This window comes from Thyridium curvatum, assembly GCF_004353045.1.
Source record: "Thyridium curvatum strain D216 chromosome Unknown NODE_146_length_42971_cov_83.733568, whole genome shotgun sequence".
Classification (NCBI taxonomy): Eukaryota; Fungi; Ascomycota; class Sordariomycetes; order Thyridiales; family Thyridiaceae; genus Thyridium; species Thyridium curvatum.
In genome coordinates this window covers 12,245-33,091 of record NW_022156901.1, presented here as the reverse complement: position 1 = coordinate 33,091, position 20,847 = coordinate 12,245, and the positions used below count along the sequence as shown (strand labels likewise).

The window sequence follows — 20,847 nt, the reverse complement described above, 5'->3', positions numbered from 1 at the left end:
CACAAGCGAGATGAGTACAGTTCGATGTAAGAGGCATTTGCACGTCTGGGCGAGTTGTGTGAAAAGGGCCGTCTTCAAGAGCGAAGCTTGGAGACTCTTCCTGGGGATCTCCTTCAAGCGGATCTAGCCCTCTCGGTATTACAACCCAACAAAAATGCCAGCCCAACAGCAATTCAGCGTTCCGTTTGAATTGTCAAACAAAGACCACCTCCACCTTGGCTGTCTCGTCGATGGTCAATCGGAGTCGGCTCGTTCTGGACAGACGTTCGACATTGTCGATCCCGGTTCGGGAAGAACATGGGCCTCTTACCCGGACTGCGACGAGTCTGATGTGAATGCAGCTGTCGAGAGTGCGCACAGAGCCTTTCTCAACTTTTCCAAATGGACACCGAGAAAGCGGGCACAGTGTCTACTGCGATGGCACACGCTTATTGTCGATGCTCGCGAGGATTTGGCCAGGATCCTTGTTCACGAAACAGGAAAGCCCTTGAAGGAAGCCTTGGGGGAGGTCGATTACGCAACCACTTTTACCTGGTGGTTCGTTGGTGAGGCGGAGAGAGCGCACGGCACAACGATTCAGTCAGCCATCGCGGGCCGACGATCTCTTACCGTCAAGCAGCCTATTGGAGTCGTTGCCGCACTGATTCCTTGGAACTTCCCGATCGCCCTAGCGCTGAGGAAAGCGAGCGCCGCAATGGCTGCCGGGTGCACAATGGTAATGAAGCCCTCGCCGGAGACGCCGATCTCGACAATATCACTAGCCAGGCTAGCTATCCAGGCGGGTTTCCCACCAGGCGCCCTCAATGTCCTGACAACCAGTCTCAAGAACACTCCAGCAGTAGCAGAGGGCCTCTGCCTTCATCCGCTGGTCAAGAAGGTTACCTTCACGGGGAGTACTCGCGTGGGCAAGATAATTGCGTCGCTCTGTTCAAGATCATTGAAGAAAACAACCCTTGAACTGGGCGGGAACTGTCCGTTTATCGTTTTTGAGGACGCGGATACCGAAATGGCCCTGGACCAGCTTGCCGCACTCAAATGGAGGCACGCCGGTCAGGCTTGTGTGTCTGCCAACCGGGTGTACGTTCATCGAAGTATCCTTGAGGAGTTTGTGCAGGGCTTGATTAGAACGACCTCATTGCTTCGGGTTGGGCATGGGATGGAGGATCAGACAACCCTCGGACCAGTGACAACCTTGGCGGGGTTGGACAAAGCAGAGGAGCTGGTCAAGGATGCCGTTGGAAAGGGTGCGAAGATGCTTCTTGGGACTGGGCGGAGATTGGCCGGGCCATCAGACGCTGCAGGTAGTCTCGAATCGCCGGCTGGAGGTTTCTTCATGGCCCCAACCATCTTGACAGGCGTGACAGACACTATGCGGATGAGCCAAGAAGAGATATTTGCGCCTGTCCTCGGCATCTCGGTATTTGATACAGAAGAGGAGGTTACGGCCCGCGCAAACGAGACCAGCATGGGTTTGGCCAGCTATGTATTCACCAAGGACGTGAATCGGCTGTGGAGGATGTTTGAAAATCTTGAAGCCGGCATGATAGGCTTGGTACGAAAACCCCTGCACTCCCCGTGCTACTACAGTTGGATCTGTACTGACCGTACCTAGAACACCGGTAACAGCTCGGCAGCAGAGGCGCCGTTTGGAGGCATCAAGGAAAGTGGGTGTGGCAAGGAGAGTGGGAAAGATGTGGCAATTGATGAATTTCTCATCACAAAGACAGGCACACTGACATTGACGGAGTCCTAATTCTTACATACAAAGCTGATCATGGCTGTAGAACGACATATCGTCATGTCTTATAAGATACAGTCCTCACTCTCGCCTCCCTTGTCGCGTGGCCAAGCGCGTATTTTGCATGTAGTGGGTCGCTCTACAAACCACGCACGCCAGGTGGATTCTGGGTGAAGCAAATCTTGACACTCGTGCTTGGCGTGAGACTCTCTCAATCTATTGTCATCGTAGGTAATCGACACAGCGCATGATGACCACCTCGGAATCTTCTGACATTCCCCTCGTCAACATTGGCATCACAGACATCAGAGAAGCTCATCGCTTGTCGGAGCAGCAAGCCTGGCCTCACCGACCAGAGGATTGGCAATTCCTTCTCGAGACCAGTCAGGCTATCGGGGCGGTCTGTGATGGCAAGTTGGTGGGGACGGCCGTTCTGACGCCCTACGGGGATGCCGCCGCGGTTTGCAACATGATCATTGTCGACCAAGCCTTCCGCGGGCTAGGCTTGGGACGCAGATTGGTCGAGCGACTGCTGACAACTGCCGGTAGTCGCGAATGTCGGCTGGTCGCCACACTTTCCGGCCTGCCGCTGTATGAGAAACTCGGCTTCGTCGCAACTGGCCAGATCTGGCAGCACCAGGGCGTCGTCAAGGCCATGCACACAACAGCGAAAGTGGTCGACGCAACGGCGACAGCGGATCTCGCTGATGTGATCGCACTTGACACGGCTGCGCTCGGGCTGGACCGCACAGCCCTCATGACGAAGCTGATCGAGGAGAAACCATTCGTTCTTGTGCGTGACGAGCACGGCCTCCGTGGCTTTGCTTCCTGCCGATGCTTTGGCCGGGGTGTCATCCTCGGGCCTATTGTAGCGCGTGACGACGAGTCGTTCAGGACTCTTCTGGAAGCCTCGATTGCGCGTCATCAAGGAAGGTTCCTACGTGTCGATCTCACCGATGCCGCATCGACCGGCATCGCCTTGGTTAAGGAGGCCGGTCTGGTTGGGGTTGGTGGCGGCATTGCCATGACGCGGCCGGGTAGTCAGCGACCCAGCTCGGCAGCCGGGGCCTGCGTGTATGCGCTCGCTAGTCAGGCCTTCTGTTGATGCTTTGCCCTCCCCCGCAAGGTATGGTTTGTTGCAGTGGGCTCGATTTGGCACTCGATCAACAGTAGACGTTGCCTACATCATACATACATGCTGGCCCTGTCTCCAGAAGCGTCAGAAGACCATTGCACTCCTCCAGCAAGACGCTAGTTTCGAGATGCAGCGGGAGCATCTGCTTCATCTTCGCATCCAAGACGAGCTGTTACCGTGGAGAACGGAAGCATTAGTGTGCAGGCTTCATCGGTGGAGATCCTTACGTTTTCGAGGTGCACAGGCATTGTATCTCGAGCCTTGTATGGAAAGAAACGGCTCGGTCGATCACGCTGTTCGGCTGTCAGCTTCACCCTCTTGGCAAAACCTATATGCACCAGTCCCCCCCCACAGAACTATTATCACTTGGAACATTCAGATGATCAAGATTAATATGCCATCGAGAAGAAACACATATATAGGAACCTGATGAGTATGCAACCTATATTAAAAATCCTAAACTCAAAGTTCCGACCAGCAATGTTGGATGCTATCGTAGTCTGACTGCTGAAGGACATAGTTGATATGCCTGACGTCGTTGCGCATGAATGCCAGAAAGCCCCGCACAACTATGTGGGAGAAGTGAACACAGATCTCAATGATGATGACGTGACGACGATGCTGATAATGATGCGGCGGGTGATGACCCATGAAACTGATCGAATCGCCCACGTGCTTTCCACCTCGTACCAGATCTGCCTTAGATCAGGAGGGCGAAAGCACCGATGAACACCATCAGGGAGCTGATGATCTCAGCGACCTTGCTAGCGCCAGCCGTGACAACGACCGGGCTGCCGCCACCGGTGCTACCACTGGAGCTTCCAGAACCGCCTGACGAAGCAGGCGGCGGCTGGACAAAGGTGACGCCACCAGTGCAGTCGTTGCAGGGCTGGGGCTGGTAGATGGTGACGCTGGCTTGGCTGCTGGACTCGGTGTACGGAACCAGGCGATACACGGCCAGGGATCCACAGCCAGCGCCGTCACAGCTCGCCTGGACGTATTGCCAACCACCGTAGCAACCGCAGGGCTGCAGGACAAAGACAATCTCGCCAGGCCTGGGGAAGCCATCACACAGCTCGAACCAGTAGCCATGCGGATGGCAGTAGTCATGGACACAGGGGTAATCTGTGGGCACGGGAGTGGCCGTCGTGACAGTGGTGGTGGTGGTGGTGTCGGTGTTGGTCGTGGTACTAATGTCGGAGCTCGACTCGGTAGTGCTAGTGGTCGTAGTCGTAGTGCTGATCCCCGTCACCGAGCTGGTGCCTGCGAGGACAACATTGATGTAGACGACAAGGAGTGCGTCGCTCGGGACGCTCTGGCGACGAACAACAGCCCGATAGCCACCACAGGTTTCCAGAGGATTTCCAGGGCAGGGAACGCTGCACTGGTCCCTGGCTACGGTCTCGACGCTGTCGAAGCTGTTGGCGCAGTAGCAGTCCCTACGTGCAACATGTTAGTCCACAGGAATCGCGAGAGGGGGTGTCACAGGGCGGCTTACTCGACGTGGACACCTGCGTAGAGATAGTCGGAGCACGCCAAGGTACACATCTCAAGCGTCATGTAAAGGCTAGAGGTCATGAGGGAGAACGAGGGATAGTTCCGCGTTGAGCCGGTGCAGCCCACCAAGTCGAAGTCGCCAATCTCAGCGGGCAGTCGTCCGCTCGTCTGCGTCGGAGCGGGCCCGGTGGTGGTGTCGGTCGGGGCCGTGGTGTCGGGCGGAGGTGTGGTCGTTTCGGGAGCCGTTGGTTCTGGGGCAGTTGTTTCCGGGGCCGTGGTGACCGGAGCCGAGGTGTCTGGGCTGGGCGAGGTTGAGACGACTGGCGTGCTGGAGCTTGAGCTGGGATCGACACAGTCACCGGCATTGTTGCGAACCTGTCCACCGGTGCACTTGGGGACGCACTTTCCATCAAACAGTTCCTTGGTCGAGTCGAAGGCGCAGTCTTTGCACTCGTCGCCGACTCGCACCTGGTTGTCGCCGCACCTGTCAAGACACTTGTCACCGACAAGCTCCTTGAGAGGGTTGGTGGTGCAGTTTGCGCACTCAATGCCATCCCGGACTTGATCCTGTGGGCATTTGGCGACACACTGTCCGTTGATGAGGTCTTTGGTTAGATCCTGGGAGCATGGCTCGCAAACATTGTTGACCAGTGACTCGTCGGGTTGGCAGTTGGGCACACAGATGTTATCGACAACTTGGTTCGCTGGGGCGGCGCAAGCAGCGCAGACTCCACCAGGGCCACGTGCGAAGCCCGTTCCGCAATCCGAGATGCACGAGCCGGTAGAGGTTTGAGAGTTGAATGCTTTTGGGGACGCGCAGACGCAGTTACCGGTGACTGGGTCGTACTCCGCAGCGATCGAATTGCACGGCACGCAACCATCACCCGCAGCATTGAATCCCTGTCCTTCCGGGCAGTAGCAGTTCTGGTATGTTGGATTCCATACCAAAGTCGCCGTCCCGCAAGTGCCACAAGCACCCGGTCCTCCGGTGCGTATGCACGGAACTGCAGAGACGCAACGGAGGGTGAGCGCCAGAACGGCGAGCCAAGTAGTGCGCATTTTGAAGGCTTTCTTGAACGAATGAACGGCCAGGAGGCCAATGAGTCAGAGCAGTTAACGAGTGAGTGAGAAGCAAATCTTGTATGTTGATGAGTTGTATCTCGAATAGGAGACGAGCAGGAAGGGGGGAAGACAGGGCTGGTTTTATAATGCTGGACCTCTCTGTTGGTGATCTCGCTTTGCTGTCGACGGTTCGCGAGCCATCAGCCGCTCTGAATCAGTCGCGCGCGCGCCCCCCGAAGGCATGCCTCGATGCAGCCAATATCTCGTAGGTCATTGTTCGATCACAAGGCGGCGGTCCAGATGAAGCGCCATGCTGCAAGAGGTCGATCCGCGCCCGTCCATCGCCAGCCCCCTGAGGAATGCCACATCCAGTCATGTACATCAGTGTTGTTTAGCTCTATGCTGAGGTGGTGCTGAGGTGGCGTCGAAGAATGGCAGCTGCCCGCGACTCTTGCAAAGGACTCACTAGAACCTAATGAGCTGGAGATACCTAGGATGAAGGGTGCAACACGCCACACATTCCTAACCGGCCGGGCGATAATGTGAGTCAACATTCAACTCAAAAAACTTTAAAAACAATCGTCGAGCCGTTCAGACTAGGTACCTAGCTAGTACCTCCCAGTGTTTCAGGCAATCGACAGGGGCCGATGGACTCTTAATGGTTAACTCAAAAACGCCACCATTCCAAGCTAATCTTTATTTTAACCTGGCTGGGCACTGTAAGGGGCGGCCGCATATATGGGATCGCACGGAAGTGAGACAGAGGCTATGTGTGTTAGGGCCAAGCATTTCTGTCAAGCCATTGGACAGGGCGCGCGACATTGTGTGTCAACATGTTTGGGCCCGTGGCATTAGTGCCTGCTGCTATGCACGAGCTGTGTTTTCCCTTGTCCGCCCCCTTTCTACCTCCTAGTCAAGTCAAATTGAAAATCAATTGTTCTCAATGAGATCGCTAGAAAACATGGAGCGGGAAACTGAAAATTAGGATCATTCCTTGGGTGTTGAAATACTGGTGTTGTGTTGAAGCCGTAATTGTTTGTAAAGGGGTTCTCCGATAACTTTCTCGAGTGTTTGTCTTCTAGATAGCATTTTACGTCAATCTAGTGAGATGGCGAACAATGGGCGCTGGAATGACGGCGTCTGGTATTCAGGGTCATATTCAACACTTGGTAATGCTAAGAGGCTTGTACCGAGACAGTGTGTCTGCCAATCATGTGGTATGCAGACCTTCAAGTGAGACACGGCAGAGTAGTCAATCCTTATTCCACCCCTTCCACTTGAACTCCAGATTGTGGCGATCAAGATCGATGGCGACTTACGACTTGGTTCTGCCAGGTACATTGGCCGGAACTCCACAGCAGATTCAAAAGATATAGTACAATTCTCCGAGACACATACTCTGACAATCGACTTCATGTTCCTTATTGCTGGCACATACTATCAGGAATGACCAGACGCCCAGGTGGTTCTTCTCATTCCAAACGGTCGCTATTTTTCGTATCAGTCAGAGTTTGCGAAGCCATTCTCCAAGTCTTTAATTCCCCCAGCTGCTAGAGTCACAAGCTCGCCTCGCCCTGGAATGTCAAGCCAAACACAACATGGACAGACACCAACACCAGGGTCGCCGCCGCCATCTGGACACCATCGAGAGGCTTGCATGATTCGTATCGCTCTGCCCTAATGCAATGCTCCTGAAGACCGGGGACCATGAGATGCAACGATGCCTCGGTGCCAGGTTCTTCGGTGAATCGCCCGCTGAGTCCCGTAATGCAGTACTGGTACCTTGGTATATCTGCACACCCTTCATGCTTTTCCCCCCTTCCCCAGATTTAATTAACCAATACTGGGTCTTAGGATGTCGCAGCCTAACATATGCTAGAGAAGCAAGCATAGTATTTACGAGGAGCGCAGACCTCCAAGGCATGAGGTGGCAACATGAAGCATGCCTCATCCATGGATAGGATTCGAGTCACGTCGTAGCGTCTCTGCCAAGATGATCACCATTGCTCCTCCTCTTCAAGGCTTAGGAGCAACTCGCCCATGCTTCGTCCAGTGAGATGCTATATACGGCAAGCCAATGATATAGCCGATTGACTCAGAGATCCCGCGAGACATGGTAAACTATCAAACCGACTTGGAATTTCAAAATGGAGAGGCTGGGCTTTCACTCGGGTGAGCTAGTCAGCGTCCGGTGCCATTTGGCAGAGTGTGAGAGACAGGAATGCTCGGACTTGGAGTGCTGAGGTTTAAGCTTGTAAAATAAGTTCAAGACACCGGGCATACCTCTGTGATATCGAGAGTAGATTTGATTAATCCCATCAAGGTTTTGGTCACTTGGAAGGTCATCAAGGGGAGATCTTTGGAAGATGACATTACTCAGTAGCTCAGTCCACAGACTCAGGAGCTAGACTCCGGTTTGAACTCAGTCTCGACCAATTCCTCTCCGTGTATCACCGTAATACCCTGTAGGAACAGCTCGGAGCTAAGTGAAACAGACAGTTGTCTGCCCTCTTGTTGGTTCTTCTTGTAAACGACACATTGCTTCGGGAGCAATTGTTAGAATACGATATCTATCTGCTACTACACATGCAGCCGTAGTCGCGAATCATGAGGGGCTTGACGTGAATTCTTGCTTTCCTTTCTTTGACATGACGGACGGCGGTCAAGATATGAACTGAAATGGACCAAGCAATCGGACTAGAAATATAACCACATTCATTCAAAAGAATTCTTTCCACTGCAGGTGGACTACCAGCACGCAGCAGAGACCAATTATTTCCCTCCATGTCCATGGTCGCACCGCTAGGCAAGACCGTCCAATGCCGCCCTATACATAATCAGCAGGCTGCGGGTTTTGTTCTCTTTTGAAGTAATTGGCAGAGGCGTTGAAGATAGAGCGTGGAAAGACCTCTCGCCACATTATTTCATAGCTCTTTGTGGTTCCAAGACTGGCGGATCTGGGATTGGCGTTCATTCAAAAGCGCAAAATGTGAGGTTAACGCGAGTGACGCGAGGGTCTGCAGGAAAGCCCAAAGAAGTCCACTAACTTGATCTAGAGCTCGCTGGTTAACTGTGATTGAACAGGTCAGACTGCCAGGCGGATAATCTGTTCAACAGCCACTCTCGTTTTGCCCAGGAATTATCAGTAGGGTCCTAGTTTCACCTACAAGGAGTGTCAAAAAAGGAGTATCAGAGAATATCAAGATGCCACGGCAGCCTGCTCATTGAATACCTGCATGTCAGATTCGCATCTGGCTTCGGTGTTCAGTAGGGCTACAAAATGAACTCCAATTAAGCATTAAAATTCACTACTGCGCACCTCCCTGGAGCTTTGCATTTCGACAAACAGAACTCACATTAAGAAAGTGGCAGAGTAGCGGACACAAGAAGAGGAGATCCTGCAAGCATATTGACATCCTTGATTCTGGTTTGTACGCAGATCATTTGCGGAGCCCCTTGCAGAAGAAGACGCGTATCGACTCGCTGTGGTTGTCGTTGGAATGATCCAAGTGGAGAAACGTGTTTCTCTTTGCTTGAGCTGAGCAGACAAAAAAGGACCAGCCTACCGCTGCGACCTCCCTTGGATAAGACACCGGGGACGTTTCCGGTTCGGTGTTGTTTCTCTTCTTGCGGTTTTGTTCTCATTTTTTACGGAGTACTTGCTTATGTCTGCGGTTTTCTTAGTAACTCGAGCCGCTTGGATATGCCCAATTTGTGGTGAATTGTGTTCAATGGCATCGATGCATCAACTAGCCTTACTCTTTAGCAAGGCTTCTAACCTATTGCCGTATCATTTAAGGAAATGATGTTCATATGCAACAACTGGTCCTTGATCAAGAAGCAGAAAGGAACACAATTAAGCTCACTGTCCGCTTCTGATAATGCTCTCCACGTCTCATGCCTTTGGTGACACCACACGTGCGCGGACGATTGTTGTGGGATGCCCACGCCTCGATGGCATGGCGAGCCAGGGCCAATCCGGGCATGGCGCTTGGTTCGACAGATAGATGTTACCTTTCTCGGAAAGATTTTATGGAGTACTGGAAGCAAGATCCAAGCGTTTGAATGGGTTGTGTGCGGCCTTTCTAGCTAAATGGGCGAGGCTGGAATGTTGGTCCATCTCGCTAACGCCCTTGATAGCAAACCAACATTCCAAAGCCGACGTGACGCGCAATCACAACCCGCGCAAGGTGGACAGCGTCGAAGAAATTGCCGGAACCAGGCAGTCTTGGTTCAAAAAGCAATCATCCGGCATCTTTTCTGTTTTCTTCCCTTCTCCAAGCAAATCTTTTTGCCCAGTCGCTCTTTGTAACCCTTGTCGCTCCTTTCTTCGCAGGTGAATATGAGCTATTCCTTGGCAACCTCGTACGTCGGCAGCAGCCTGATCTCGGGGTTCAACTGGTTTAATGGCGCGGATCTGTCCCATGGTTTCGTGGCGTATCAGTCCCAGCAAGATGCTCTGGCCAAAGGCCTCTACTCCATCGATGCTACCTCGCAGGCAGTGACCCTGCGCGTTGACACGACCAATGTGTATCCCGCCAACGGGACCAGCGGCGGGCGCCCCAGTATTCGTCTGGAGAGCAAGTTGGCCGTGAACAAGGGTCTTGTCATTGGCGATTTTGCCCACATGCCTGGCTCTATATGCGGCACTTGGCCTGCATGTGAGTCCCCTTTCTCCCACCCTCAATCGAGGTTTAACTACGCAAGCCGCGAAACTAATTAGTTTTCTGGCGTAGTTTGGATGTATGGCCCGAACTGGCCAAACTCGGGCGAGCTCGACATCATCGAGGGCGCCAGCACGGCCGTCAAGAACCTTATGTCGGCACACACGTAAGTTGACACGCCATTTAAGCGTCCGCTTGCTCGTGAACCACATGCTGACAAACAGGTCGATAGTGGGCAAGGATGCACCCTACCCTCATCGGGCTTCACTGGCTCGCAGGGCGCCACCGACTGTACTAGCCCAGGCGTAAGTTGTTCTTCCCATCCTCCCTTCGAAGCAGAGACGCGTGGTCTGACCTGGGGCGTGCTCCCAGAACAATGGTAATCTCGGATGTGGCTACGTGCCTCCCACCTCTGACACGCACTCGTACGGCGATGACTTCAACTCCGTCGGCGGCGGCGTTTACGCCGTTCAATGGACCGACGAGGCCATCAAGATCTGGCACTTCGCGCGCTCTTCTATTCCTCAAGATATCACCAATAAGACCCCGGATCCGTCCTCGTGGGGCCTGCCTGAAGCCCTGTTCGGCGGCTCAACTTGCAACGTCGACAAGTACTTCAAGGACATGAGCATCGTGATCAACACAGTGAGACCTGATGAGTTTCCGCCTTCTACCACCCGCCCTTGACCTAACTCTCGATAGGACTTTTGCGGCGACTATGCTGGCAACCTCTGGGGTGTGGCCGATACTTGCAATGCAGATACAGGGGCAACCTGCCAAGAATGGGTTGGCAACAACCCCCGGGCGTTTACCAATGCGTAGGTGCTCTCCCCCAGCCCCCAACCGAACATACAGTCACAATACTGACCCGCATCTGTTCTCCAGTTACTGGGAGATCAACTACATTGACGTCTATGATGAGACTAGCTCTCCGTCCCAGTCGTCGACAGTACCAGTGCCAACCTCCTCTCGGCCGATCTCCTCGGGGATCTATGGCAACTACTCCACCACTGCTACCACTTCTGCAGCCTCCTCCGCGGCGTCCTCTGCTACAGTCTCCTCGCCTGGTACATCGTCCCCGACCCCAACGACGTCCTTGACGCGCGATCCTGCCAATATTGGCGACTTTGTCCTACTCGGATGCTTCGGCTCATCTTCGCGCTTCGTCACGTTCGCCCTCGCCGACACAAGATCAGATATGACTCCCGAGGTTTGCGTCGGACTTTGTGCGCAGAGTAAATACGCTGGAGTGTTCGACAAGTAAGTATTTTCCTCTTAGCTCTGTGCAGTTCTTATCTCCACATCCCGGTACTTGGTCTCTAATCAGTGTCGTGCTCAGGACCTGTTATTGCGCCAACGACCTGGATGCGGGCACCTCGGCCTTGCCAGACATTAGCCAGTGCAGCCAGAACTGCCCCGGCAACCCAGACGAGTACTGCGGCGGTGTTATCAACGTCAGCACTAGCCCCAACAGCGGAAGCAACAGCCGCCGCCTGCTCCGCACCCGTGCTGCCCCGGCCAATGTCCTGTTGACCGTCTACGGAAACACGGGCTCCATCCCTGCGCCTCGCCCCGCGCCGGCCAAGGGAGGACCGGGTGGCTCTAGTCCCCCCGCCATCGGTGGTGCTGGTGCCGGCGTGATTGGTGCTGCGGGCGCTGGCGCTTGTGCCATGGTTGTTGTTACGTCCACTGTGACTTACTCGACCGTCTGCGCGACCAACCCCGCCGTGCTCGAGGTCCTGGAATACTGCACCACCATGACTGTTCCCGGTCCTGGGTGCAGCCTCAAGGCAATCACCCCGCAGGTGCCGATGACCACTGTTGTTAGAGCTTGCTCGGCTTGCGGCGCCGCCGGCGAGTCGGCTGTGACATTGACCATCCCCGCGGCTCTCTGCGCCACTGGCACAGGATCTGGTGCCGTCCCGGCTAACACGGGCGCGGCTGTAGTTGTGCCGACTTCGCAACCCACCGCGGTCGTCAATGGTTCCGGATCGACATCGATATACGTGACGGCCGCTGCTTCTAGCAACTCGGCGTACGGAGTGGCCGCGATGCTCATAGCTGGAGCCGTTGGCTTTGGAGCTGTTCTGCTCGCCTAATAGCCTTGTCATACTAAATACTATTACTGCCACGCTGTCGTGGACGTAAAAATCTATACCGACAGCCCGAGCAGTCGCTTGAACTTTGTTGCTTTCAGTACCTGGTAGCTAGATCGTAGGTTACCTCCATAAGATCAAGCTCGGCCTACCATAGGTCATCTAGATCTTGGCGACTGGCATTAACTTGGACTTGGATTTTCACTATATAGCGGCAGCATAGACCATAGAGAGACTGTTTTAGCACCTGTCATCGTGCCTCAGAGCTTGTGTTAGAAGACCGAACTACCTACCAATTCTAAAGTCCGAACACCCCAGGTCGGGTTGGTGCACAGCCGACAGACGGCTTTTCTCAAAGAAGAACCCATACTGAGAGACGCCCGCGACCCTTTGCAAATTTCGAAGCCTAAGCCGATCTACCCACTCTACTCCGTACTTCTTGATGACCTCGATGCATCGCTTCCCTGCCAAGATTCGGGATGATGGGGCACTCAGGGATCGTCGAGCGAATAAAAGATAGGCCAGAAAAGCTTAAAGGGCTGTGCAGGCGCATGGCTCAGGGACGAAGTCCCACTCGTATTCAAATGCGATCCAATCAGCTCTGCAGGACCAGGACGGAGTAGCCGTCAGCAGGCTCTCTCTCCCCATGCATGCATGTCCGTGCCCCACGCCGCGCCACTCGTTTTGGGCTGTCTTGCAAGGGCCAACTTGGGCCCTCACCGGAGTGACGCCATATGTCTAATGACTATATATAAGTGTCCATGGCTCTGTGCTTGAAGTCTCTCCTTCATTGTACAGACTATCATCATTCTCAAACACTATACACTCCTGGACGAGCTCGTTGCAAGAGATCTCCTTGTAGCTCAACATTGATTTGTCTGGAATACATATACCATACCACCACTTTCACTTTCTCTAGCCATCACCATGGGTCATTCCCCCTCCAAGCTCGACAACCCAGTGATGCCCGAAGACTTCACCGAGAAAGACATCCCTCAGGGGTTGACCATCGCGTCAAAGAAGACATCTTTAAAGGGTCCGACGCTCGAGCTTAGCGGAGCCGGAGCGGGCGTCAAGCCCACCTACTTCGTCAGACTGCCCAAGGGCTACTATGGGAGCATGGTACTACACGACGGGCCCATCGCCGAAGACATGGCTACTCTGGCCAACGTCCAGCCGCACGGCAGGTGGCGCCAAGACTTCCTCATCACCCTGCCTGGCCTAGATGGCGGCGAGCCGCACGCCGAGGTCTTGCGCTACATTGGGTGTCTTGGCAAGAAGGAACGCTATTGGTTCGCCATGGAGGTGGGCCACGGTCTGCAGAAACGCAACGAGCGCTTCGAGTGGCGCCGCTCCCACGGAGAAGAAGTCAAGAGCCTCGGCGAACACAGTTGGGGCTGGAAGCTGGTGGCCCTAGGAATCGAGGCCGCCGAGCAGGGCTCATCAAATGAAAAAAGCACGACGCAGAAGCAACAGAAGCAGGGCCGCGCGAACGCAGTGCCGGAGGAGGTGCAAAGCGAGAAAGTTGTCGCTGTATTTGCAGATGCCAAGATCCGCAGGCTGAGCCTGACACACATTGGCGAGTTTGAGTTCCGGAATGCCGGGGCATCAGGCGAGTTTGGCGTGCTCTGGAGCATTATGACTCTACTGAGCTGTTTGTGCATCTGGCAGAAGGAGGTACAGACTGGAATTACAGCAGCCTCTGTGTCGTGATCGCGGGAGCCAGGAGAGATGCCGCTTCGGTGTGAGCTGAAGCTGCACATGGAGGGAGTTCATGTTGTATGATATGCTTTATTGATGGCACGGTTACTGCACATCGCTGTTTTTCGGAACTTAGGTGCTGTCCACCACCCGGGCCTCTTACTACAATATACTAAGATACCTACCCACTCAGCCCATAGAAGCTTGACGTTCAAACGGGCACTATTAAACCGCTCACCGGTCGTGTCATGTTATGCCGTTTCGTTCGCTCGGAGGTTCAAGTTGTTCACGCCCCCTCCTTCCAGGTGGAGCCTTCCCTGCCCACCAGCTCGGCATCGTGGTCAAATAGCCAGTGACGCCGCCGCTCATCCCCCCAGAAGACCGGGTTCTCGGCCGCGTTCTTTGCCATCTGCCCATCCCGGAGAGCCTGCCTCCAGCCGTCCTCGATATGCCAGACGTATTGATGCTCCCGTGTCTCTTCCTGCATGTAGTTCACACGAGGCATTCGAGTTTGCTCGTACAGCGATAGAGCGGAGGCAAGATCCTTCTCGCTGGCGAGGCACTGCTTGAGCACGGCGGCATCCTCAAACGCCATGGCAGCCCCCTGCGCCAGGTAAGGCAGCATTGGGTGGCAGGCATCCCCAAGGAGACAGGCTCTACGGGAGCCGTGTACCCATATGGGGACATCTGGCACGTCGCAGAGCCGCCACTTGAGGAATTTGTCCGCCATGCCGCAGAGTTTCTGCACGCGCGGCTCCCATCTGGAGAACCGGTCGAGCAGCTCGCCGTTCCCGCCCTCGACCACCCAGGACAAACCGGGGGCGCTGTCGCGCGACCTAGCACAGATCATGATGTTGTACTCGATACCATCTCGAACAGGGTGCCCGACCATGTGAGCCCCTGGGCCACACCAGAACGTGACGCAGGGGTCGCGGACAAGGGCCGAGAGCTCAGGATCGGTCTGGAGCTTATCAGCCGGGATGGTGATTCGGTAGGCGACATCACCTATGTCGCGGGGTGCGTCGGGTGCGCTGGTGAGCAGCGGACGAGCAATCGACCTCATGCCGTCTGCAACCACAATAAGGTCCGCACCAAAAGTTGAACCATCAACGGTCCTGGCCTCGGGCACGCTGAAATCGTAGTCGACTACGCGCTTCCCTGTCAGGATGGTGCAGCCGACCTTCCTAGCAGCGTCGAGGAGTGCTCCGTGGAGATCGGCGCGGTGCACAATGTGATATCGCGCGCCATCCGCATCTGCTGTACTGTCGAATGGAACCCAAGCGATGGGTTTGCCGTCGGCGTACCGAATAAAGCGAAACCCATCACAGGTGTTTCGCAGCCCACCTATATCTACTCCCCATCGACGGAGCAGACGACTGGCATTCGGGGAGACGTGGATACCGGCTCCAGCCTGGCCCTTTCAGCAGCCGTTGGCCGAAACGAACGAGGGCCTTCCTCACCTTGGAGAATTCCGGAGCCGCGTCGACAATCGTCACGCTGTGTCCGGCCATCTTCAGTGCCAGTGCGGCCGCCAAGCCTCCCAATCCCGCACCGACAACAAGAACGTCGATTGAGTGCATGATGGATGCCTCACAAATGGTCGATCAGGTGAGATTGCCCCTTGCAATGGCTTCCTCTTGGTGAGGAGAGACTTGCAATGGCTTCCTCTTGGTAAGGAGAGACAACGGGGAGACACATGCGAGGACTGATAACTACCCCATTTTTACCTATTCGTGGCGACATGGCGGCTCGGCGGGTCTGAGCACATGCGGGGTCCTGGTGGGTTCGTGCACGATCATGCATCTGGATGGTTGCTCGCTCTAATCCTTGAGCCGTGTACGTTGATCGATTTCTTGAATACTTGGGGGGCACGACTCGGCTCGGGGGACGATAGAATGCCACAATATCAAAAACAATTCTCAAAATGCACGAGTAGTTCGGACGTCGAATGCCCGCGAAGACTGCAGCACTGGGCTCTTCGAAGATACTATTAATTATCTCAGCTCAGGACAAAGCACTCGAGATTCTGATGTTGGTGTCTGCCATGCATACTGTCGATTAATAGTCTCGCATGCCGCTGGTTGGGTGGCAAGTGAGCAGCCTTTAGCTAGGCAGGATGAGCAGGCAAGCCTTCATCTGGGCGAGCACGTTCCTGTGCTGCTTCATCCCGAGTCGCGCCAGCTCCTCATCTTCCCCGAGATTTCAAGTGGTTCCAGCTGAGCCCATTGACAATGTTATCCAAGCGCTTTGCATTGTTGCGGGTCCGTCCGCGCGCGTGTGCGGGAGAGCCGCGGCGAGTTGTTTGTGTCGAGGGCCGCCCTCTTGGCGGCGCGCGGAGACTTTGACACCTCACCAAGAGGTACATAAAGCACGCCGGTCCCTTGCGAAATCAGCAAGAAACGACTTCAATGTATCGAGTTCCAACTGCAATTCCCTGGAGAACCAACTCCGCCAACTCTCTCCCAGTACTTCCAAGCATATGACCCGAGGCCAGAATGGGTGCATCGTGTTGTTCAAAGCCAAAGCAGCCCGATCAGGCGCAAATGCATGATCAAGATCACGATCACGACCATGACCATGGCCATGACCATGACAACAGGCAGGATTCCGACGCCGATAGTACTACCTCATCGACGTGTTGCGGTGCTGAGGAACATTGCGATGGTAAGTGGCTCATCCCTCGTCTGTAGGGCTTCGTTTATCGGTTTTAATCCTTGGTAGAAAAGTGTATATACGCAATTGCAGCTGCTCAGTGCAGGGACATGTGCGATGGAGACCCTGGCCATGAGAGTCCGTGATGTATCTCAACATCCCAATCCGCTGCTATCTCCTTGACTGACCGTACATCAAGTATCGACGAACCACCCTCACGAGCACGATCCCGGCGGCCACAGGACCGATTCAGCCTGCGACACCCATGTCCAGACTGCCTTTGCCAAGTACAGCAACTATCTAGCACAACTCCGATGCATATGCCGCAGCGTGATCGAGAGCGGTGGTACAACGCAGCTGAATATCTGCTGCGCAGGCATAAGGCCGAAGAAGCCTCCAGGAAACAAACACATCCACTCCAACTGCTCCCAAGACCGCATTGAGTCCACCATTGAGCTAGATAGACGGGCGATCGGCCATCCAAGCAACATTATCGACCTAGAAAAGCCTGGCACTACCGAGAGTGTCAATTTCTTGGTCAGTGGAATGGACTGTACGAGCTGCGCGGACAAGCTGATGCTGGTTTTCGGTTCCATCACGGGTGTGTCGCAGCCGCATGTCAACTTCGTAATGGGGACCGGTGGCTTCCAAGTCGACACATCGGCCACCAATGCCGACGAGGCCATCCGCCGCGCCACCGTCGCGAGCGGTTTCGCCCTGACTAAAGTGGTTGGCGGCACCTACTTCCTCGATGTCCTGGCGAGCCCTGCAGAGCGACGACCTTTGGTCAACAACCCGCCCCGGGGTGTGACAGATATTCAAGCCCTCGACAAGCTTACTCTCCGGCTCTCCTACGATCCTGCCATCGTCGGTGCTCGTGATCTCTTCGATTCACTCGTGCAGAGGTGTCGAGGGCTGGCGCCGATATGTACCGACCCTCAACTGCAGAATAGCCAACGACGCCTCTGGGACCAGCTCGTCAAAACCACACTGGCCGCCGTACTGACAGTGCCGGTCGCCACGGTATCTTGGGGCAGTTTCCCTATCGACGACCGAACAAGCGCAATCATGTCTCTCGTACTGGCGACGTTGGTCCAAGCAATTGCGGTTCCAGAATTCTATCGTCCGGCCGCATCTGCACTGTGGCACAGCCGCACCTTTGAGATGGATATGCTCGTCGTTATGAGCATCACCGCCGCATATATCTACTCTGTGGTTGCATTTGGCTTTCAGATGGCCGGGAAGCCGCTCGACGAGGGCCATTTCTTCGAGACCAGCACCATGTTGATCACCCTTATCCTCGTCGGGAGACTGATCGCTGCTTTCGCCAGAGTCCAGGCAGTTGCAGCCGTATCCATGCGTTCCAACCAGGGTAACACGGCGCTGCTAGTCACAGATACTGGCGACAGGCAGATAGACGCGCGCCTGCTCCAGCATGGCGACCGGTTCAAGCTCCTGCCTCATCATCGCATCCCGACCGACGGACTGGTCATCTCTGGAGAGAGCGAGGTGGACGAGTCCATGCTGACTGGAGAGTCTCTGCCAGTCGCGAAGGGGAAGGGCTCGAAAGTCATCGCTGGAACTATCAACGGCGACGGGGTGATGGTTGCGCAACTGACTCGCCTGCCAGGGAACAATACGGTGACCGACATTGCTCGCCTGGTAGAGGAAGCGGCCAACTCGAACCCGAAGATTCAAGACCTCGCCAACAAGGTCGCAGGTTGGTTCGTGCCAGCCATGGCAGCCATTGCGGTGGTTGTGCTGTTAGTCTGGCTCGCGATCGGGATACGAGGCCAACACTATGGTGCGGGCAGGAGTATCGGCAATGCCATCACATATACCGTTGCCATCCTTGCAGTGGCCTGTCCCTGTGCCCTTGGGCTTGCGGTGCCCATGGTGCTTGTCGTCGCTGGAGGGATCGCAGCCAAAGGCGGCGTCATTATCAAGTCGGCAGAGACTACGGAGCGCGCCCGCAAGACAACAGACGTCGTGTTGGACAAGACCGGTACGATCACAGAGGACGAACTTGCCGTGGAGGAGCAGAAGGTTCTTCTGCCGCAGCCTCAGCAAGACCTCATTGCCGTGGTCAAGGCCCTGGTTGCGGGAGGCAAGCACCCCGTCTCGTCGGCTGTCGACAAACATCTTGAGCAGCAAGTCTCTGGCCCCCTGCCCGACGTGCGCAATATCCGAGCCGTACCCGGCGCGGGGATTCAGGCGGAATACGAAGGAACGATCATGCGTGCGGGAAATGCCCGCTGGACCAACACCGAAGCAGTGGCAGAGGTTATGGACCTCCAGCAAGCGGGCCTCACCACATTGATCGTCACTCGTGACTCCGTGCCCATTGTCGTCTTCGGCCTCGCAGCAAAAATCCGCCGTGAGGCTGTCAGCGTCATCTCGATGCTCCGAGCTCGCGATATTACGGTGCACCTTGTCTCTGGCGACCAGGTACTGGCCGCCAAAGCTGTGGCGGCCGCGGTCGGCATATCCCCAGAGCATGTAGTTGGTGGGTGCACCCCAAATGAAAAGCGCGAGTATGTGGCCAGGCTCATGCAGGACGGGCTCAAGCGAATCGTCTTTTGCGGAGACGGCACCAATGACGCCGGCGCTGTGGCTCAGGCCCATGTTGGCATTCACATGGGTGGTGGTCTGGGCAGCAGTGACATCACCCAGGGAGCGGCCGATGTGGTGCTATTGAAAGGGCTCGGCGGAATTCCGTTCCTCCTCGACATAAGCCGGGCATCATTCCATCGTATGGCGTTCAACTTCCTCTGGTCTGCCGTCTACAACGTCCTGGCGGTGACGATGGCTAGTGGCGCGTGGGTCAAGTTCCGGATCCCACCAGCCTACGCTGGTCTAGGAGAGATGGTCAGCGTCATTCCCGTCGTATTGGCCGCCGCCTCTCTCCTTTTCGCCCGCATCCGACAGGACCCAAAGTCAACCAAGGGCGAGTTGTCCCGGTCGTAACTAGCCGAGATGGCTGCTGTACGTGGTGTAGTTGCCGCTCTCAAACCGATGACCTGAGAGCTGGTTAAAATATGCTCTTCAAGGGCCCGGCGCCCCCCTTCATATCCTTTTTGTACATGTTCTCAAACAGGTTGAAGTCTATAAATTAGAGTGTGTACTTTTGCTATCACTGTGAGCTCCAGGGCGAGTGATAAGGAGGTAACAATCGTGTGGGTTGAGGTATTACACATTGTCATTGGTCGCACGGGCAGCTTCTTTGAGCGCGGGCCCCGGGAGACGTCTGCCCGATACCGCGCTGATCATGGATCTTCCTAGAAATAGACAAAGCTAGGACGAGATGATCTGCTCAGTTTCTTCCATAACAGCTCGCACTTGGTCCACAGTCCGGAAACAAGCAAAAGCCTTGGTGATGTCTACTACCTTGGGGCAAACTTCTGCAGGCTGCTTGCCCGCTGGCAGGTTCTTCGTGTTGGTGCAGGGTTTCTCCTTCTCGCAGCCCTCGTGGCCGCGGCTATGTATCTGCGCCTGGCGGTCGGCGAAGGCCTCGCTGATCTTGAGGAGACGCGCGAGCTCGGCTCGTAGACTCGCCCGTATAAAGCTCCCATAGCTCTTTCCGTCGAGCGAGATCTCGACAGACTGGCGTTCATCTGGCGGCTGGCCGACGACGAGCTTGATTGCATCCCCACTCTCCAGGCTCTGTGCTGCGCGCTGCCGTTGGTAGAGGAAGAAGTCGCCATACGAGGAGCTTATGCTGGACAACAGTGAGCCGAGGAGGTAAACGTTTCTGCAGGTGCCAGGGGACGCGTCTATGGGGCCGAAACAGGTGCCGCACTCGAGTATCGATTCCGCCGACTGTACAGACTGCTGCAATATGCTCAGGCTATGGAATGCCTCGAGGGAGTCCTGGACGGACGTGAAGTGTTGGTTGACCAGCTTGACACACATGCACCTGGTAGGAGACCGAGTAGAGGCAGCATCGCTGTCGCCGCTCCTACTGTTGCCGATGGTGAAGCCGTGGTGCAGCATGCACGGGATACATTGATCCATCGCCGGTGCTGCGGCGGCGTCATGCCCGGCAACGGACGCGTGCTGCATAGGGAACAGGGCATGGTCGATGGCGCCGTTCTGGTCCGGAGGAAAAGCCATGTCGAGCTGAGGAAGCGGAGAAGGAAAGGGACCGAAGATGTCATCCATCGGCCCAGACAGCCCATTACCCATCACAATAGGATCCGCTGGCGTCGGTACCTGTTCAGAGGGCGCAGTCGTTCGGTGTTGACCCTGCTGCTCAGGGGACATGGTGCTTGCTTGGCGTTTCCGAGGACGGCCCATCGGTCT

The 20,847-nt window shown here is 55.4% G+C and overlaps 8 protein-coding genes across 8 annotated transcripts; 5 read left to right on the top strand and 3 right to left on the bottom strand.

Moving 5' to 3' along the window:
• Positions 1 to 154: 154 nt before the first annotated feature.
• Positions 155 to 1,753, top strand: E0L32_012236 (uncharacterized protein; the record flags this gene model as incomplete). The annotated part of the gene is made up of 2 exons (XM_031135054.1): positions 155 to 1,552; positions 1,613 to 1,753. The coding sequence occupies 2 exons, from the start codon at positions 155 to 157 to the stop codon at positions 1,751 to 1,753; spliced, it is 1,539 nt and encodes a 512-aa protein (XP_030999009.1).
• A 235-nt stretch (positions 1,754 to 1,988) lies between these two features.
• Positions 1,989 to 2,843, top strand: E0L32_012235 (uncharacterized protein; the record flags this gene model as incomplete). Its single annotated transcript, XM_031135053.1, has 1 exon — positions 1,989 to 2,843. The coding sequence occupies one exon, from the start codon at positions 1,989 to 1,991 to the stop codon at positions 2,841 to 2,843; it is 855 nt and encodes a 284-aa protein (XP_030999008.1).
• Positions 2,844 to 3,573: 730 nt separating this feature from the next.
• On the bottom strand, positions 3,574 to 5,429 carry E0L32_012234 (uncharacterized protein; the record flags this gene model as incomplete). Its single annotated transcript, XM_031135052.1, has 2 exons — positions 3,574 to 4,312; positions 4,372 to 5,429. The coding sequence occupies 2 exons, from the start codon at positions 5,427 to 5,429 to the stop codon at positions 3,574 to 3,576; spliced, it is 1,797 nt and encodes a 598-aa protein (XP_030999007.1).
• Positions 5,430 to 9,774: 4,345 nt separating this feature from the next.
• Positions 9,775 to 12,195, top strand: E0L32_012233 (uncharacterized protein; the record flags this gene model as incomplete). The annotated part of the gene is made up of 7 exons (XM_031135051.1): positions 9,775 to 10,093; positions 10,169 to 10,262; positions 10,329 to 10,401; positions 10,469 to 10,741; positions 10,799 to 10,914; positions 10,982 to 11,356; positions 11,424 to 12,195. 7 exons carry the CDS (start codon positions 9,775 to 9,777, stop codon positions 12,193 to 12,195), a joined length of 2,022 nt encoding a protein of 673 aa, XP_030999006.1.
• Positions 12,196 to 13,119: 924 nt separating this feature from the next.
• Positions 13,120 to 13,905, top strand: E0L32_012232 (uncharacterized protein; the record flags this gene model as incomplete). Its single annotated transcript, XM_031135050.1, has 1 exon — positions 13,120 to 13,905. The coding sequence occupies one exon, from the start codon at positions 13,120 to 13,122 to the stop codon at positions 13,903 to 13,905; it is 786 nt and encodes a 261-aa protein (XP_030999005.1).
• A 274-nt stretch (positions 13,906 to 14,179) lies between these two features.
• On the bottom strand, positions 14,180 to 15,473 carry E0L32_012231 (uncharacterized protein; the record flags this gene model as incomplete). Its single annotated transcript, XM_031135049.1, has 2 exons — positions 14,180 to 15,304; positions 15,354 to 15,473. The coding sequence occupies 2 exons, from the start codon at positions 15,471 to 15,473 to the stop codon at positions 14,180 to 14,182; spliced, it is 1,245 nt and encodes a 414-aa protein (XP_030999004.1).
• A 915-nt stretch (positions 15,474 to 16,388) lies between these two features.
• E0L32_012230 (uncharacterized protein) lies at positions 16,389 to 19,512 on the top strand (the record flags this gene model as incomplete). The annotated part of the gene is made up of 2 exons (XM_031135048.1): positions 16,389 to 16,557; positions 16,745 to 19,512. 2 exons carry the CDS (start codon positions 16,389 to 16,391, stop codon positions 19,510 to 19,512), a joined length of 2,937 nt encoding a protein of 978 aa, XP_030999003.1.
• Positions 19,513 to 19,839: 327 nt separating this feature from the next.
• Positions 19,840 to 20,808, bottom strand: E0L32_012229 (uncharacterized protein; the record flags this gene model as incomplete). The annotated part of the gene is made up of 1 exon (XM_031135047.1): positions 19,840 to 20,808. The coding sequence occupies one exon, from the start codon at positions 20,806 to 20,808 to the stop codon at positions 19,840 to 19,842; it is 969 nt and encodes a 322-aa protein (XP_030999002.1).
• Between the last annotated feature and the right edge of the window lie 39 nt (positions 20,809 to 20,847).